Source organism: Taudactylus pleione, unplaced genomic scaffold, assembly GCF_031769625.1.
Source record: "Taudactylus pleione unplaced genomic scaffold, aTauple2 ptg000216l, whole genome shotgun sequence".
NCBI lineage: Eukaryota > Metazoa > Chordata > Amphibia > Anura > Myobatrachidae > Taudactylus > Taudactylus pleione.
This window is the reverse complement of record NW_028284618.1, coordinates 2,550,048-2,570,390: the sequence shown is the minus strand read 5'-3', so window position 1 is coordinate 2,570,390 and position 20,343 is coordinate 2,550,048. Positions and strand designations below refer to the sequence as shown.

The 20,343-nt window shown below is 44.2% G+C and overlaps 1 protein-coding gene across 7 annotated transcripts in view; it reads left to right on the top strand.

The window, feature by feature from the left end:
- CACNB2 (calcium voltage-gated channel auxiliary subunit beta 2) overlaps nt 1-18,953 on the top strand; it is a 355,422-nt gene extending 336,469 nt beyond the window's left edge. For all 7 annotated transcript variants that reach the window (XM_088478598.1, XM_088478596.1, XM_088478599.1 and 4 more), the window contains 4 exons: nt 4,838-4,989; nt 10,073-10,168; nt 14,708-14,893; nt 16,778-18,953. In XM_088478598.1, coding sequence (XP_088334724.1) covers nt 4,838-4,989; nt 10,073-10,168; nt 14,708-14,893; nt 16,778-17,263 — 920 coding nt within the window. In that variant the 3' untranslated portion in view covers nt 17,264-18,953. The remainder of the gene's footprint in view (nt 1-4,837; nt 4,990-10,072; nt 10,169-14,707; nt 14,894-16,777) is intronic.
- Nucleotides 18,954-20,343: the final 1,390 nt, after the last annotated feature.

Sequence of the window (20,343 nt, the reverse complement as noted above, 5' to 3'; positions counted from 1 at the left end):
TCCAGAACGATTAGCACAGTTAACTAGTCTTGTAATGTCTTTCAGTCCTACTAATATGTCATTTTAGGCCTGAGGTTAGTTCTGGACAGACACTAGTTAGTTCGTGACGGGAAGTTTTCTAAATTTGTAAATATTAGTTTTCTTGTTTTTTTCGGAATCATGCGCTATATAAATCTACACACATATTTATCAGGTGATCTAGAGAGACATGTACATGTGTGGATAAATCTGTTGGTACCATTCCACGAAAAGGGAGAACCCATATTTTTCTGCCATCAGTTGCTTATTCCGGGATGCGGTCAATATCCCGATGCTGGCGCCGGAATCCCGATACTTATCAGAATCCCGACCGCGGGGTTGGGGGAGGGTAAGCGTTAGGCACTAGGGGGAGGGTTCGGCACTAAGGGGGGAGGGTTAGTTTAAGGGTGCGTGGAGGGGAGATTAGGTTTAGGCACTAGAGGAGGAAGTTAGGGTCAGGCACCGTGGAGGGAGGGTTAGGGTAGGTAGAGGGGAAGGATTAGAATACTGACTGACAAGTGTCAGTATTCTGACCCTGTCGGGATGCTGGCATCTGACTGCCGGGCTCCCGAGCGTCGGCATCCTGTACCCTATCCATTTATTCCATATGTAATACAAATCAGACTTTGCATTTGATTTTTTAATCAACAGAATATTTTAAAAATAATAAAATGAAAATAGCAAACGCATAAATGATAAGACCCTTAACCTAATATTTAGTTGCACAAGGAGGCAATCAAGCAATTTCTGTAGCTCTCAATGACACTCAATGTAGCTCTCAATGAAACTACTGTACCTGTCAGCAGGTAGTTTGCCCCACTCTTCCAGAGCAAACTGTTCTGTCTCAGGTTTGATGGGTGCCTTCTCCAAACTGCAGGTTTCATCTCTTTCCATAGACAATGATAGGATTCAGACCATTATTGGGTGCTTTTAGCTGTCTGATTTGGGTAAGTTGGAAGACCCATGACCTGTGACTGAGCTTTCTGACGCTGGGCAGTATGTTTCGCTCTGGACTTCCCTGATAGTCTTGAGATTTCATTGTGCCCTGCACAGATTCAATGCATCCCGTGCCAGACGCGGTGAAGCAGCCCCAAAACATAACCGAGGCTCCTCCATGTGTCACAGTAGGTGTGGTGTTCTTTTCTTTGAAAGCTTATTTTTTCATCTGTGAACAAAGAGCTAATGTGAGATGCCAAAAAGCTCCAGTTTTGACTCATCAGTCCAAAAGACATTTTCTCAGATGCATTGTGGCTTGTGAAAATGCATTTTAGAAAATTCCAGTCTGGCATTTGTTTATGTTTTTTTTTTTTTTTTCAAAAGTGGAGTCCTCCTGGGTTTTCTTTTATGGAGCCCACTGTCGTTCACAAAGTGTAGCATGGTGCCATCAGACACTGGGAGTTCAGCTGTATCTCTTTGGAAGGTTTCTTTGGTTCTTTTTCCACCATCCTCACTATCCTTCTCTTTAATCTAGGGTCAATTTTCCTTATGCGTCCACGTCCAAGGAGGTTGGCTACAGCCCCATGGTCTTTAAACTTCTTAATATTTTCAGCTGTAGTTACGAAAACATCAAGCTGCTTAGTGATGGTCTTGTAGCCATTACCTTTAACATTCTTGTTTATAGTTGTCTTACTGATCTCCTCAGACAACTCTCTCCTTTGCTTTCTCTGGTCAATGTTCAGTGTGGTGCACACAATGATGACAAACAGTGACTACTATTCTCCATTTAAATAGACTGATTGACTGATTAGAACAAGGGTGGGGGCCCGCAAAATCATTTGGTCTGGCCCTGTCAAGGCAACCGCAGGCAGGGCTAGACCAAATCAGTAGATCAATAAATCTAGGAGTTTTTTTTCTGCTAGCCTCATCTGGCTAGCAGGGTGCCTAGAATGTCCCCCTGCAGCCAGAATCTATGCAGCAGTACCAAACTGGAGTGTCCTTAGGATGCTTCAGACGGTTACATAGCTGCCCTTACAGCTCCCTGGAGCATCCTTAGGATGCTCCAAGCACCGGCGATTGTGGCCCCGCCCCCTCTGTGTGACGTCACATGGAAGGGGGCGTGGTCTGCACCAGGCACGCGAATGATGTTATAAATATACAAATGGCCCTTGGCAGAAAAAAGGTTCCCCACCCCTGGACTAGAAGATTGAAGACGTGTGATGCTACTGTGGCTTAAAGGAACTTTTTATTACTACAATTTTACTACATAAAGGTCCACAGTGGAGAGAAATTGTTTATACTGCACAGATGACCTGTACGCAATTGCGGCAGCCATCTTGTAGGTAAAACACTATGGATTAGCATGCATCCTATTGCTTTACTAGTGTGTAGTGATACCTCAGGTATATGGGGCATTGGGTAGGCTGCATGAATATTGGTTAATCCAATAGACTGGCTTACTCCAATGGGCATTGTGACCCTAAACTCTCCCAAATCGGGAATTTTGGCATGCTTTTTTTTTTGGCTTCAATTGAAAGAGTAACTGTTTAAAAAGTAACAATACTTTTTTTCCCATGTTATCTATTGTACCAATTTGTTAATCTGAAGGTGACTCAAATGAATAAGTTATATGGAGAGAAAATTTGGAAAAAATTACATTATTATTTTTTTCCCTAAACAGCGACAGGTTAGCAAATGAGTAAATACTTATATGGTTAGAATAATAACATCTCAAAGGAAGCCACCCTCCGTCTTCATCCCTACACTTGTACATGAGAATGTTTTCCGGGGCCCCCTGCTGGAGAGCTGCAGGAATGTCACCATAAAGCAGGGATTAGAGGCATTGAAAGGGCAGCCAGCTTCTGGTGTGATGAGCTCAGGAACAGCTGTCATTTATCAGATATTGGTGCTATCAGTCTGCACCCTCCACCCCAGGGACAGTAAAAATACACAAATGTACAGATGTGTGCACATACACGTATCCTGAAATTGCAACAAGTAGCCCTGTTTGGTTTGTCGTGCCACAGACTTTACATCCTGACAAGGGCCCTCATTCAGAGCCGTACGCTCTGAGCAGAGCGCACGCTCTGCATGAGGGCCGGGCTCCATTTTCATGGAGCGTCCTCCTGGACGCTCGTATAGCTGTGGGTCACCACCCACAGGCTATACGAGCGTGCATTTTGATGGCCGCGATGGTCGTGACCATCGCGACCATCGAAATTGCGAGCTGGAGCCTGCGGTTGAGGTTTTCAACCGCAAGCTCCGGAGTGATTTTGGCTCTATCAGAGCCAAAATCACTCCCACTGACATCACTAGTGATGTCAGTGGGCCGGCTTCTGACGGGAGGCGTTCCCGTGGGAACGCCCCCGTCAGGGAGGCACGCCCCCGGCACGCCCACCAAAGGGGGCGTGCTGTCAATCAACATTGACAGCACGCCCCCTTTGATCGGACACAACGAGCGAAGGAAAGTCCTTCGCTCGTCGTGTCTGGCGCATGCGCGCGACGGAGCTCCCTCCGTCGTGCGCATGCTCAGTGCAGACCATCGACCCACTTGCGAGCGGACAGCCGCTCGCGAGTGGGTCTGAATCAGGCCCAAAGACCTTTACACAAAACCTGCATCTTATTTGCATGATTAACAGAACAAAAGCACAATGCCGGGGGGTATCCTAGATACTGGTGCTGGCATTTCCTGCAGCCTCTGTGCGCTACTTATTCTGGGAAAAAGGCAAACAGAAGTCCAATATGAGTGACCAGCGCCATGCCTCATGCCACATATCCTTATGCTTCATCTGTGACTTTATATCAATTCCTTTGCGATAAAATAATACTTATGCAGCGATTTTTGGGACGACGGAATGATAACAATATCGTTATCATTCAGTCGTCCTAAAAATCGGTCAGTTTCAGCCCCAAAACGATGAACGATAACGACCAATGTGTGCTCCCGTTTGTAATTGGTAGTTATCGTTCATCGCCCGAACCTCCCGTCCAACCTGACGATATTGTCAGGTTCAACATGTTCGGAGATGAGGGAGGGATTTAATTCAGTGTTTCTGCTCAGTGTCGTTAAAGACACTGCGCACGCCCCTGCCGGGGATACATGGGATGATGTCGTTCATGGAGCGAATCGTCCCGTGTGTATGCACCTTCAGACACAAATTTAATCTAAAAGTATGACATTATAAGAAGTGTCTAAACAGCACAAAAACTCTAGGTCAGTGGTTCCCAATCTGGGTGCCACGGGGTACTCACAGGGGTGCCATAGGTTGATGGCCCAGGACCAAATAAAATTATTTATGTTCAATGTGATAGACACCAGAGCTGGTGGCTGCCGATCACAAAATATGTGGGCAAACCGAAGCGCAACCCTGTCCACCACCACATAAAGGACCCTAAGGATGACATATAAGCACAATTTACTTAATTTAAGATTTTATTTGAGTTGCTCAATAAGAAACTTTTTGCCTAGAGGTGCCGTGCAAAAATGCTGATTGTCTAGCAGTGGCAAACGCAGGATTTTGAGAGGAAGGTTAACAAATACTTGGTTACCGAACCAATGAAAAAACATCTAGCCACAAATAAATAAATAAATATATATATATATATATATATACATATATATATATATATATATATATATATATACATATATATATATATATATATATATATATATAGAAACAGCTTATACTGCCTGCAGCGCCTTGTGGCTGTGGAGATCTGTCTCAGTGCGGTTAGAATCAGGCCCTGATTATCACAAAGTAAGTGGATGAACTGATACTTGATTCTTTCTGCCTCTATCAGTTTTGCACCGATATACAGTAAGAAGCATGTTTGCTTATGTGGGTGTCTGCCCTGTATAAATGTCACTCTTTATTCTCAGCTGAAGTTCAGAGCGAAATTGAACGGATCTTTGAATTAGCGAGGACACTGCAGCTCGTAGTTCTCGATGCCGACACCATCAACCATCCAACGCAACTTAGCAAAACATCCTTGGCTCCCATTATAGTTTATGTAAAGATTTCTTCTCCAAAGGTAAATCTGTGTATAGTTATTTGTGTTATTCTATCCTATAAGCAAGTAAATAGATATTTAAAGCCATAATCCCATAAAAAATTAGTTTTTTTTATTTATTTTTATTTTAGCATAATCCACTGTGGCAGGCTATCAGAAGAATCTTTATTACCCTTTCTCTTCGTTTTTTTTTTCTTCAGCCTGCTATTAATGATTTATAATTCTACACAGTGTCAAGGATTGCAATGACAACCGCAGTCACCATGCACATGTAGTGAGCAGAGAGGCTTTGAAACACACCTATGAGCTCTGTCTGAACTGCGTACAGTGAAATCTTCTCCTTCTCACTCCCCACTTTGTAGTCACATGACATGCTGAGATCTGTGAGCCTGTGTAGTCATATTTGGTTGAACCTTCAGTTCTTGAACAGACTATAATGATTTTAGGAAATAATCTAAAAATGACTATGCAATGCTTTAAAAGGTGGGATTGATGATTTATTGCCTAAATTGTCACCTGGTGTTTTTATCAAGAATCATTTCTCTATAGCCAGCCATTTGTTCACAGTACTAAAAACAATAAGGGGTAAATTTACTAAAGGTCGATTTGATGGTCGATTTGAAGTGTGATTTAGCTCACCTCAAACCGACTCAAAACGCATTGTGACAACCCCATTTTTTTACCACATTTACTAATGGTCGATTTGTTTTGCGATTTGCAAAACAAATTCGATTTGATTCAGTTTTGAACAGTGATTTGCTGTTTGATTTGACATGTTCATGTACAAACCGAACGGCAAATCTCACTTCAAACCGAACTGCAAATCCCTGACTGCATTGAACTGCTCCATGCTTTCACTTTCAGCATGAACAGTTAGTTTTCACACGGATACATGCAGACATCAGTGAGATGCCTGCATGTATCTGACTGTAACAAGCAAACAAATAGTTAAAAGTAAAAAAAATTGACGTGAGGTTCCCTTCCCCCCCCCAAAACACAACCAGCCCCGGACTTTTCAAACCCAGTCCTGGTTGACTAAGTACAGGGAAAAAATTGCGTAGGGTCTCCCTGTACTTAGTTCAACCAGCACTGGGCTATGGGAACCAGTCCTGGTTCTGTAATTACAGGGAAAAATTTGCATAGGGTCTCCCTGTAATTCACAGAACCAGCCCTGGACCCTTTCTAGCGGAGGACTGATGCCACAGCCAGGGGAGCCCTATCACCAGGCCCTGAGGGAAAAAAAACATGCTCACCGTCTCCTATGCGTGGTTCTGTCCTCTTCGGTCCAAAGTAGGCATCCATGGGTGTGGGTAACATAACAAACCGAAAAACGCGACCCTCGCACTAAGTAATAGTGAGTAATAGTGGAACTATAGAAAAACAATGATATATATATATATATATATAATAGTATTTAGAAAAGATGGCACTCAGAGGGACTTTAAAATAAAACTTATCTTATGGAAAATACATTTTGGCCCAGGACAGTTATTGAGAGGTTCAGGAACTGAGGAGCTCATTCAGACCCGCTCGCTAGATGCGTTCGCTTGCACGATGCATATGCAAATTTGGGAAGGCAGGTAATCGCACGCCAAGGCATTAGCACGCTCACTATGTCTTGGCGTGCGATCGCTCTGTGTATGCAGGCGCCCACCAGCCTGTCTTAAGACGTCCACTTGCCCATATCATCTCCAGGAAGTGTATGCAACCATTGGTACCATCCATCGAGTAACATCGGATGCGATCGCAGCGCTTGTGACTGACCATACCCTGCCGCGAGCACTGCAAGTGATTCAGTGTAAATTTCAGCCAAGTGACGTGTACTATGACGCTGCCTCTTAATTATGCACGCCTCTGAAACTGCGTTGAGACGCTCAGGCACGCCTGCGTTCGCACCTCCACTCCCCTGTTTTTAATGGCCAGCCCCTGTTACCACCCACAAACGGCTTCTCCTGTCACTCACTCTGCTGGGCAGTTTATGTGCAGCGAGCGAACGCTTCCCGATCTCTCGCACTGGTTCAAGCATGAACACTGCGATGCGTACACATGTGCAGATTGCAAACATCGGCTGTCTGCGTACGAATGCTTTCTAGTGAGTGGGTCTGAATCTGGTCCCTGAGTTCCTACTGAAAAATAGCACTGAAAATACATGTACAGATGTGTCCACATACAGCTATCCTTCATACGCTACAAGTCGAGCCACCCATAACTCCGGGTGCCTCAGTAGCACAAAGACGATCGGCGCTACCAAGTCACGCCACAGCATGGCGCAGTTAGAAGGGCTGTTTAACGCGCAAGGAGGCTAGATATATGAGGATACATCTGTACAACAAATTAATCTCCAGTTAGATAGTCAACAACAGGTTCTGAATGTAACAGTCAGAATGACGACATGGACATAAGGTCGACAAAAGAAATATCGATATTCACAAATTTTGACATGGTTAAAATGTTGACATGTTCATAATATCTACGTTAAATGTCGATATTATGAACATGTTGACATTTTAACCATGTCAACTTATCTAAATGTGGACATATTGCTTGTTGACCTAATATCAATGTCAGTATTTAAAACTTATCGACATTCTGAATGTCGACTTTTCATACTACACCTGTCTCACTCTATACACTTGGTGGTTACAGTAGTGTAGTGCTAATCCATAGAGAGGTTGCTGCCATGTCTTTGGTTATTATTGTAGCCAGTGCTCAAAGTGGGAATTTGAAGTAGGGGTATGGAAGTATGAATATCCCTACGCCAAAGGATTATGGATTTTGATAATATGAGTTTAATTTTAGATGCTTCTAGCACTTTGTAGCAGGATATGGTAGAACAATGTTTACTCACCTCTCATGTCTTCCATTTCTGCTTTCTCTTATATGTTTCCTTTGTCTGTCGCTCTTCTCATGTGCTAACACTCTTACTGCCAACGTGCACTCCTTTGTGTCTAATCACCTGTGTCTCTCTCCTTTATTTACACATCTCACCCCATGCACCTCTTACTGATTCCCTCTCTCACCCCTTGCACCACTAACTGATTCCCCCTCTCACCCCCTGCACCACTGATTCCTCCTCTCACCCCCTGCACCACTAACTGATTCCCCCTCTCACCCCCTGCACCACTAACTGATTCCCCCTCTCACCCCCTGCACCACTAACTGATTCATCCTCTCACCCCCTGCACCACTAACTGATTCCCCCTCTCACCCCCTGCACCACTAACTGATTCCCCCTCTCACCTCTTGCACCACTAACTGATTCCCCCTCTCACCCCCTGCACCACTAACTGATTCTTCCTCTCACCCCCTGCACCACTAACTGATTCATCCTCTCACCCCCTGCACCACTAACTGATTCCCCCTCTCACCCCCTGCACCACTAACTGATTCCCCCTCTCACCTCTTGCATCACTAACTGATTCCCCCTCTCACCCCCTGCACCACTAACTGATTCCCCCTCTCATCCCCTGCACCACTGATTCCTCCTCTCACCCCCTGCACCACTAACTGATTCCTCCTCTCACCCCCTGCACCACCTATTCCCCCTCTCACCTCCTGCACCACTAACTGATTCCCCCTCTCACCCCCCTGCACCACTAACTGATTCCCCCTCTCACCCCCTGCACCACTAACTGATTCCCCCTCTCACCCCCTGCACCACTAACTGATTCCCCCTCTCATCCCCTGCACCACTAACTAATTCCCCCTCTCATCCCCTGCACCACTAACTGATTCCCTCTCTCACCCCCTGCACCACTAACTGATTCCCCCTCTCACCCCCTGCACCACTAACTGATTCCCCCTCTCACCCCCTGCACCACTAACTGATTCCCCCTCTCACCCCCTGCACCACTAACTGATTCCCCCTCTCACCCCCTGCACCACTAACTGATCCCCCCTCTCACCCCCTGCACCACTAACTGATTCCCCCTCTCACCCCCTGCACCACTAACTGATTCCCTCTCTCACCCCCTGCACCACTAACTAATTCCCTCTCTCACCCCCTGCACCTCTCACTAACTAATTCCCTATCTCACCCCCTGCACCTCTCACTAACTGATTCCCTGTACAGCATCTTTACGTTGCCTGTGTTTAAAAGTTCTGTTGTTTCTTGACATTGTTTTTTTTCCCCATCCAAACGTGTGACACTATACATGTGCCCAGCGGTTACTTGGTTACTGTTTTGCTGCACATTGCCAGGAACTTACATTTTTTATTTATTTTTTCTCTATTAAACAAACAGGGTCCTGGTGTTTAGTCCTGAACTGTGCTATTTACATAGCAGTAATTTCAGTCAATGCATTATCCGTTGGGAATCCAGAGCATGATACAGGCTAATGAGGCTAATCCTCTACTACTTATAAGCTGAAATGTAATAGCTGCTATTTAGGGGCTCCTGCGCAATTTCGCCGATATAGCCACTAGATTTATAATGGCAATTTAGTTTTAAGGCAAAACCAGTGAAATGTAATCTATTCAAATACATTTTAGAGGAGCAGACGGTAGAAGCCAGAAAGCTATGGTTTAATCTATTAAGCTATTGGGCCTGATTCAGCAAGGAACACAGCTGCGTATACACACACAATCGGTTGATTAATGGACACTCCACATGCGTATGTATCGCAGTGCGCGAGCTAGGTGCTGCGTTCGCAGTGACTACGCAGACCCACGGCAGAGTGATTGACAGGAAGTGGCGTTTGTGGGTGGTGACGGGGGGTGGTCGGGCGAACGCAGGCTGTTTCAACACCGTTGCATGGGCGTGCATAAATTATCCACTGCGATGCCAGATGGCGCCTGAGGTCTCATAGCTTGCGCAGAAGTTAGCAATTCCTGAGTAAGGTCAGGGCTTCATTAACTGTCCGATGTTAACGATTGTTTCACTATGGTGTCAAAGTATACGGATGTGAGTAAGGGGAAGTGTGCGTCCTTATGTCAGGCTGCGGTCGCAATGCGAATACAACCATTTACATATCACCGCTGATATTAGATAACGCAGTTGCGTGCGTATAAGCAGAATGGCGATCCGTAGTGAATCAGGCCCATTGTTACTTTATTTAGTGATTTTAAGTTGGTTTATTGTGTTTTTTTCTATTATTATTTCCAGGTTTTACAGAGGTTAATAAAATCCAGAGGAAAATCTCAGGCTAAACATCTAAATGTCCAAATGGTGGCAGCTGACAAACTAGCACAGTGCCCTCCGGTAACTTTATCATGTTCCTATATGTATTTATCTGTCCCAGCATTCATGGCTCTGTATGATAATATTGTAAAGCAACGTAATATGCAGCGCTGTACATGATGGGATCACGCCACAAAGAAATAATATACAATCACAAACCAGAAGGCAAAGATGGCCCTGTCCCAATGAGCTTACAATCTGCGGGGAACACTATAATACAGTAAGAGCTGTATCTGCTGTTGGGGACGGCGTGTGTAAGGCGGCAGCATGATCAGCCGCCACTGGCTTTTCTCCGCAGCTGGCAGCGCCATGCTATGGTTGTAATGGGCAGAAAAGTGAAGAGACCCAGCTGCTGTCAATCATGGCTGTCACTCACTCGTCATTGCTGTGTTGGTCTGCAGAAGGCTTCAGCTTTTGTACCGCGTGGGCTCTCGTGTGGCGTTCCACCAGCCCGTATTAGCTGTGTGCCCGGTATATTTGCAGGGCACCGTGCCCACTGTTGGAAGTGGACCTAGGACATTTCAACAGGGAAATCACCAATAGATATACAGACATTACAGTACCAAACGCAGGATTTCTAGAGGAGGGTTTACAAATGCTTAATTTTAGAGTGAATGTGGCCTGTCCATGAAGAAGGTATAATTAGCACTTATCCAGCTTTAATATGCGTCATACAAAGTGTATTGTGTGTCATAATTCCAGCATATACAGGACCAGCGATCACAGTAAGCCGTTTTATGCGTCAGTAGGGCCATCCTGCCTGAGCTGAATGTTTTTATTTCAGATGTGGGCACCATTCCAGAGCATGGGAGCAAGTCCGGGAGTCTGGGGGAGCAGCGCAGAACCTAGCACTGCCCTGGACATATATGTACATATTGCTCTCCTTGTGCACTGGATAGTCTATTATTATACAGTATTAATAATTACGGCTATTGATAATCTCTAGCAGTGCACACCTAACAGTGCAAGTTTTCCAGATCTCCTAGTTGGTACACAGGTGTATTTATTACTGTCTGACACAGATCCACCGGGGGTGCTAATTATTTAATTTGTGATACTAAGAACATGCAGCACTAGTAAAATTCAATTATGTTACTATTTCTATTGTGGACATGTTATGGGCTGGGGAGGGGGGTTTTCAGGCATCTGGAAACACCCCCTGCATTTTCCTATGCAACAGTAATACTGATTTCCTCGTAGCCATGGGCAATTCATGAGACATCTAAAGACCACTTACAGTGCTCCCCGGTTATGATGGGATATTACTTTTTCTAATGTTACTGCGTGGAGTACACAGTGTTTGTAGCACCTACCCAGACTCCCTTTGCACTCAGACAAGCACATTAGTAACCCCACCTCTGCAGCAGTAATGGCAGATGACCTCTCTGTGAGGACAGTCCCGTCATCATTTCCAAGTATATTTGTGAAAGAAACAAAAGCACACACAAGCACGGGGAGAAAATACAAACCCCACACAGATAGGGCAATTGTGGGAATTGAACCTAAGACCTCAGGGCTGTGGGGCAGTAATGCTAAACATTACACAAACCGTGCTGCCCCCTAGCTGCTGGATCAGAGGACACACAGGATAAGGACAAGTACTTGCACATGATGCAAAGATTTGAGATGGCAATGAGACAAGCCTTAACAGAAAAAAAAGTGTCCAGCTGGCGAAAATTAAAATTACTGTTCTCATTTCACAAGAGTATTTACTGCTCTGAATGTTATCATTTGATTATGTGCAAGTAAAATGCTGGAACATAAAACCTCATAATTATTGAAACAACAGAAAAAAGAGCAGCGATGTAAGCCTTGAATTTGCGGAAAGGCCGTATTATTATTATTGTAGTTTATTTATATGGCGCCACAAGTGTTCCACAGCGCTTTACAAAGTACATAAATAAGTGACCAGTGACTTACAGCACAATACAATACAATGCAGGACATGGATAATATACTTTGCTACATTAGTGACCATAACACCCAAATAAGCAACAAAGCATAAGCCATCAAGTGTTAGGTGCCCGAGTGAGGAGTAGATGAAGCTCATAGCTTACATTCTAAAGGGGAGGGGCAGACAAACAGGGGTGACACAGATGGGGTAGACAGGGAGAAAGTTGCATGTAGCAGCAAGTTATGATGAGAGCTGGAAGGCTTTGATGAAGTAGTGGGTCTTGAGAGCCCGTTTGAAGGATTGTAGAGAGGTGCAGAGTCTGATGGGGAGAGGGAGAGAGTTCTGAAGTGGGGAGCAGCACAGGCAAAATCTTGGGAGGCGGGAGTGGGAGGGAGTACAGATGTGTCCACATATATCTATCCTCCTAGAGTGTTAAACAGCCCTTCTAGTCGCGCGATGCTTTGGCGTGACTTGGTAGCGCCGAGTGTCTTTTCACGGCTGCTGACACTGTAACGTAGCATTTTGCATGCAGATACACCCACAATTGCACACAGAATATCGGCATGCCGCATATCATTTTAATTAGCAGGAGCTGCTTGTGCTTTGTGTTTGCACTGCTCTGCGAGTAAGACACATTTGAAGGTAAAAAGTTGCACAAAAAAGACGCTCAGCACTACCGAATCACACTGCACTTACGAGCAATGTGTAGCACGACTTGTAGCGCCAGGAGGATAGATGTATGTAGACCAGTGGCGTCCCTCCCAGCGGTGTCACCTGGTTCAGGGAGGGACGCTATCCGCCGCGTGCCTCCGAAAATGGGTGTGGCCTCGCGGCCCGAACCCCGGCGGTCCCGTTCTTCTTACTGCAGGGGGGTGCAGAAAGTGCCTTGTGGCAGCGCCGGCTCCCTTACAATGTCAGGAGCCGAGTGCTGCACTCACTGCTACAGTGCAGCACTCTGCTCCTGTCACTGAAGGGGAGTCTGCACCTTGGTGTCACCCTTCGTCGGGTGACACCCGGGTGCGGGCCGCACCCCCCTTGTGACGCCACTGATGTGGACACATCTGTAATCAGTTGGCATGAGAGGCGGCATGCATTTGTTGAATGAAGAGGGCGAACAGGAGTGAAGGGAGATGAGGTCAGAGATGTAAATGGCAGAGAAATGGGTGAGGACTTTGTAAGCAAGTGTAACAATCTTGAATTGGGTTCTGAAGGGGAAGGGAAGCCAGTGGAGGGCTTGTAGGACAGGGGAGACAGATGTAGAACGTTTGGAGAGGAAGATGAGCCGAACAGCAGCATTGAGGACAGACTGGAGAGGAGAGAGATGGGAGTTGGAGAGGCCAGATAGGAGGAGGTTACAATAGTCCAATATGGAGATGACCAGTGAGTGTAGGAGGGTTTTAGAAGCATCCTGTGTGAGAAAGGGTCTGATATTGGAAATATTTTTGAGATGGAAATGACAGGACTGCAAGAGGTGCTGGATATGTGGTTTGAAGGAGGGAGGAGTCCAGGATAACTCCAAGACAGCACACATTGGGGCTAGAGGAGGTAGTTGCTCCATCAATTGATAAAGAAATAGTGGGAAATGAGGTTATGTGGGAGGGTGGGAAGATGATCAGCTCAGTCTTAGACATATTAAGTTTAGGAAATCGCTGGGACATCCAGGAAGAGAGGAAGAGATAGCAGAGAGACAGTTGGAGATACGAGTAAGGAGAGAAGGGGAAAGGTCAGGGGTGGAAAGGTAGATCTGAGTATCATCAGCATAGAGATGATATTGGAGGTCAAAAGAGCTGACGAGTTCACCTAGATAGGACGTATACAGGGAGAATAGGAGAGGTCCAAGAACAGAACCTTGAGGAACCTTCTGTAAGAGGATATGGGGGGGAAGAGGAGTCATGAGAGGAGACAGAGAAGGATTGGTCAGAGAGGTAGGAGGACAGCCAGGAGAGGGCAGTGTCACGTAGATCAAGGGAGTGAAGGATTTGCAGCAGGAGAAGGTGGTCCACAGTGTCGAAAGCAGCAGAGAGGAGAATGAGCAGATAGTGGCCCTTGGATTTGTCAGCAAGGAGATAATTGCTGACTTTCATGAGGGCAGTTTCAGTGGAGTGGAGAGAATGGAAACCAGACTGAAAAGGGTCAAGGAGGGAGTGCGAGGAAAGGAAGGTGTTAAGGTCGTTGTAAACAATACGCTCAACATGTTTGGAGGCAAAAGGGAGAAGATGGATGGGTTGGTAGTTGAAGAGTTGGGATCAAGGTTTGTTTTTTTTAAGAATGGGGAGACAAGGGCATGTTTGAAAGCAGACGGGACAATGCCAGATTAGAGGGAGAGATTGAGGAGGTGGGCAAGATGGGAACAGGCACAAGGTGAGAGGTAGCGGAGGAGACGTGAAAGGGATAGGGTCAAGGGGGGGAAGTGGGAGGGGGATGATGACGACCGGATGAGGGCCATGATGTGCTCTCCAGATACAGGGGAGAAGGATGTCAGAGTTGGTAAAATAATGGGGAGGGTTGATCCGGGAAAGGAAGCGGTAGAGAGACTGGTGGTATAGGTCAGCAGCTTGTCTACATTTTGATTGTCGATAAGAAAACTATTTCCCTTTTCCAGGATTGACATCACTATATATAAAATATTATATACGTTTCTGTAAGCAAGTATGTGTCTTTCATAGGAAATGTTTGATGTTATCCTGGATGAAAACCAGCTTGAAGATGCCTGTGAACATCTAGCGGACTATCTAGAAGCTTACTGGAAGGCCACACACACCCCCAGCATCAACCCACCCAATGCACTTCTATCTCGCACGCTGACTTCTGCAGCCCTTCCTGCCACTCCTTCCTCAGCCTCTAACGCACAGGTAATGTGGGAGAAAGGTGACACCAGCTGTGTGTTTGGGTTGGAGTTTTTTTTAACTTTGGTCTCTTTTGCTGTTTGTTACACATGAGCTGATGATGGAAGTTGCCCATAAATAGTCCTGTATTGCATACACGGAACTTAATTGTATATTGTATCCGTCTCTGTAGCCAAACCTGCCCTATCTGTATGTTTGGGTTTTGTAGTTGTCACAATTATCAGTGTGCACTTGCACTGACCCTATCCTTGGTGCAAAAGATCTGTCTGAAAACAGGTGTATTTACAAGTACACACTATTTACACGTACACATGACTCTGTATATCCTACAAGCCTATTGACACAACCTCTGTGAGCTTAGACTACAGGAAAATGTCCCATTAGGGCCCAGTTCCACCTACTCAGTCATAAGTGGAGTTGCTTATGTCTCCGATTCTGTAGCGCTTGGCTTCGGAACCTGCACAGAGCGAAAAAATGCAGGATACGCTCCGCAAACAGACTGGCATTCAGTTCTGCATCATTCCAAAGTGTTTAGAACTAATGGCTCTTTCATGCCCTCTGGGATCCCATTGAAATGGTGGCTACATGGATGTTTGAGGCCCCTGTCACGCTTGCAGAATATTTTGCAGGACATCACAGGGGTTTTAAACACCTGTGAGCCAATAACTTTCAACACTTCCTGCAATTCACAGGCTATTACATATTTATTTATTACCAGTTATTTATATAGCGCACACATATTCCGCAGCGCTTTACAGTGAATATCGTACCATTCACATCAGTCCCTGCCCCAGAAGAGCTTACAATCTATACATATAAGACTTGGTCTTTCAATCCTCCGTGATATCCAAGGAAGGATGTCTCTGAATCGGTAATTCAAACAGTTTTTGATATAGATACGAATAATCATCAAAGGAATGGGGTCCCATTAGGATCTCTTTGGATACAACCAGAGATTCATGATAGAAGGACTCTTGAAATTTACTGGGATATTTACTAAAACCAGTCTGCACCTTAGGCCTTTTAAATCACAACTTTTCTTGTATTTAGACCAATTTCACAAAAAAAATTTAAATAATTTTTCACCAAACTGATACATGAACTTCCCTCCCAATCAGCAAATAAACCCAAATAACGTACAAATTCCACAAATAATGAAGTGTTTCCGTAGTAAGAGTTCCAGCCTTTCAGCATCAATCCTTTGTATTCTACACAGCATCACCCAGGTAAATGTTTTAATTCAGCACTGTATGTAGGTCATGACTTACTACAGATGTGTCCTCATACACTATTGCTGCAGTCATGCCAAAGAGCCCTTTTCAACAAGTCAGGTCCCGTGTGACTCAGCTTGCACCAAGCGTCTTTTAGCTGAAAAGACCAAATCGATGTGAGAAACCGACTCCATTGGAGCGTGCACTAGCCGATATTATGCCCACACACTGTACGATATAGAAGCGATGTTGTACCAATCCGTCGGATCGGCTGCTATATCGCACCATGTATGGGGGCCTTTAGGTAACATGTACATCAATCTGATTACCTATCAGAAAACATTTTTTGTTTGCACACGATTTATAATTGGCTATGTTATTGTTAGATTTTCGGTCAACTATTATGAGAAATAATGAGATAAAGAAAAAAATAAACCAGCTAAAATGTCCGATGCCAAAACCCGAGTTCAGTTATTAAATCTGAGTTCTGAATCTGCAACAGATCCGAACCGGGTCACTAAAATTAATCTGAACCTTGACCCGTTTCTACTCGGAACCCCGAAATTTGGGTGTGTTCAGATTTAAGAAATCCGAACCCGCACATCTCTAGTTTGAACCTTCCTGAGGTTGCTCAAGATATTTCTGTCTAACCGTGAGTCTTCTCTTTATCAATTACCAGAGCTCCCAAGGAGAGCAGAAGAATGATCCTCCGGCACCTGAACGAAACGGGTCTGTAGAAGAGGACGCACCAGTCGAACCGACGAGAAAATCTCAGCATCGATCTTCCTCCTCTGCGCAGCACCACAATCATCGAAGCGGAACAAGCCGGGGCTTATCCAGACAGGAAACGTTTGACAATGAGACACAGGACAACAGGGACTCCGTTTACCTAGAGCCAAAGGATGATTACTCTTCCGAGCATGTTGATCCTCAGGAATCCCACCGGGATCACAATCACAGAGACGAATCACATGCAGGTAGTGAACATAGACACAAAGAACCTCGACACCGGACACACGAGCAGGACAGGGAGCAGGACCACAACGAATGCAACAGACCCCGCAGTCGACACAAATCGAGAGAACGACATTCCGAAAAAGACGGAGAGGTTTCCAGGAAACGTAACGACAATGAGTGGAACAGGGATGTTCACATCCGCCAGTAACTTTTTCATCGTTCACACCTCTATATGTGACACTTGTTTTTTGTTTTTTTTTAGTTTTTCAATCTTGTACAAGACCCCTGAAAATTGTTTGGATTCATGTTGTAAAACATATAGCATCCCTCTGTATTTTCTTTCTTGTTTTTCTACACTCAAAGGTTTATTGCTTATACAGCAATAGCATTAAATTCTTTTCTTTTTTTTTTTTTTTTACTGTTTTAACCTAAAATTGCCATTGGTGCATCTGCAAATCTGTTACCAAACCACGTGTTTAGCTGTTTTGTGATAACCATTTAAATGCTGTACGTTGCCATCATGATATTGTTGCTGTTCTAAAGCAAGTGATGATGTTTTGTAAACTTCTATATTGTTTTTATTTATTTTATTTTTTATTTTTTTTGAGACAAAATTGGTTCCAGGCATAAAAATGGTGATACAATTATTTTATCCCCTCCATCCATATGTGTTACACTTTTGCACAGTTAGATCTCTATATTGATAATCTGTCGTGGCTACAAACGTTATATCAGATTTATGAAAAGACTACTAAAATATCGCTTTTATTTTTGTATGTTTTAAAATGCAACCACCTTATTTGAATGTTGATTTCAAAGCCACTGTTTATCTTTATGTTTGCCTCCCGTTGTCTATGTTTGAGAACAGAGTTAAATATTGCCTTACACGTTTCATATGATTTTTCTATATATAGTGTTTTCTCTGCTGGTTAACTCTGGTTATGTCTTTTTGTTGTTGTTTACTTTGCCCTGCATGGTTAAATGTTTGATTATACACCGTTGTGTGTTTTACTTCATGCTTTTAATAGTCAGTGACTGGAATTAGCATGGAGAAGTAACGGCTCTTCCAATTGGACAATAGTCAGATGGATCCACTGCATTACTGTATGGTCACAAACCAGAAAAATGGGCGATTTATTTATAGATAGGTAGCTTTAGATTAATTGTATGTAATTTATTTTTTTGCAGAACCACTGTTAATAAGGGACAGGCACGCAGATCTAATGATTGCGAGGGACAAATATTTATTAAAAAAAAAAAAAAAAACAACACATTTGCAGCAGTTTAAATTATATAATATTGGCTACATATGGTAAAGGGCATGTTGCAATATAACATTTTGTTTCATACTCCTCTTATCCTCCGGCTAAAACAGTGTTTAACTTCACCAATTCTACAGCTGGTTACACACCTCAGTGATGTGCCAACCCAGCGAATTGGCGATGCGACGTAACCATATATCGCAACGCTGTACACACTGCACTATCTGCCATATGTGCAGCACGTCAGATGGGAAGATACGATCACCCAGTTCGCTAAACTATGAATTGGGGGGATTTGGGGGTACACACTACACAAAGGTAGTTGGATCGCAAGATAAGTTAAATATATTGTTTAGTGTGTATCCAGCTTTAGGGCCCAAATTAATTAGCTTAATGAGGTTCTGTAGTAACAACCCCTATGAGAAACAAGCAAAGATCATTACCTAGGGGATGAGTCTCAATGCCGATGCTGGAATCCCGAAATACCGACGCCTATGTTAATCCCGAAGCCGGGATCCAGGAGGACGTGTACCCGAACGAAGGTAATCCAGGGCGCCCTTAATGTTAGTCGCGGTGGGGGAGGGTTAGGTTTAGGTATATTTGCGGGGTTAGCGTTAGGTTTTGGGGGGAGGTTAAGGTTAGGCACCACTGAGGGGGTGGGTTAGGTCTAGGCACTAAGGGGGAGGGTTAGGTTTAGGCACTAACAGAGAGGGTTAGGGGTTGGGAGGGTTAAGGGTTAGGCTACAAGAAGGGAGGGTTAGGGGGAGAAGGGGGAGGGTAAGTATACTTACCTGACCCCTGCCGGTATACCAACCATCGGGATGCCGCTGTCGGTATTGTGACAGGAGGCATCCCGACAGCCGGTATTACATACCATTTCCTTACCTAGAACACTGTGCTGTAACATAACCGTGAGGTTATAGTGTTCATTCTAGCACCCTGCACCTTTCACAACCCGTGCAGTTCCTCTTTCCTGCCTGGGGTGTCTCTCTGCTCTGGTGCTTCTAGCACATTCAACGGATGCAACAAACTTCTGATATACAGACAAGAGTGTGCTAGAAGCACCAGAGCAAAGAGCGACACCCCAGGCAGGAAAGAGGAACTGCACGGGGTATGACAGGTGCAGGGTGTAGGAATAAAGACTATGGTTATTAGGGAACATTGCAGCTAATTGAATCAGCCCCTAAATATAATCACCAAAGGCAACAAATTTCAGGTATAACTGGGGAAGCTGTGTAGGTTTTTTACAATCCATCCAATCCAGGAGAAATACAGATTTTGTCATTAAGTAATGGGGGGAAGTGGACTCGAAAGAACATGGTGGGTTCCAGCGATAGGACAGAGGAAAATAAAAATGTGTAATAAGCGGATATACTCTTTAATATTATGTGTGCAACAAAATGGTGCAAATTAAACCATTCTTTGTCCTCACCTTTCAAAATTTGTTATCACCTTAACGGTTAAAGAGTACCTGTTGTCTACCTGCAGTGGTGGCAGCCATTTTGTGACATAATTGAGGTACTTCATTACCAATATTCATAAGGTACTAGCGCTTACTGAATATTGGTTCACTATACAAAATGGCAACCTCCACTGTCTGCTTTCAGAGATTGATCATAAATACACTTGTGTGTATGTGTATACAGTTTTACACTTGCACCAGTGAGTATTATTATTGCCAAGCAGCATTTTAATTAACACCACAATGGTAAAAGTCCTGATATTCCATTTTTTGGGGTTTATCATAGCACACTTTGATGTGTTTTTGTTTTTTAAAGAAAAAAAAAAAAGATATTGAAATATAAGCTTTGTTGAATACTGTATATGCATATATTTGTGGGAAGTGACTTTATTTTTCAGAATCAGATTTGTAAGCATATGTATATATTTCAAAATGGCCTTTGTAGATATTGGATTGTAGGTTCTGTAGCCATGTCAGACTGTTAAATGGTTTTATTTATTTATTATGCTATATACAAATGGTGGCTGTGAATCACATGTTATTCTTAACATGTAGAAATCTACA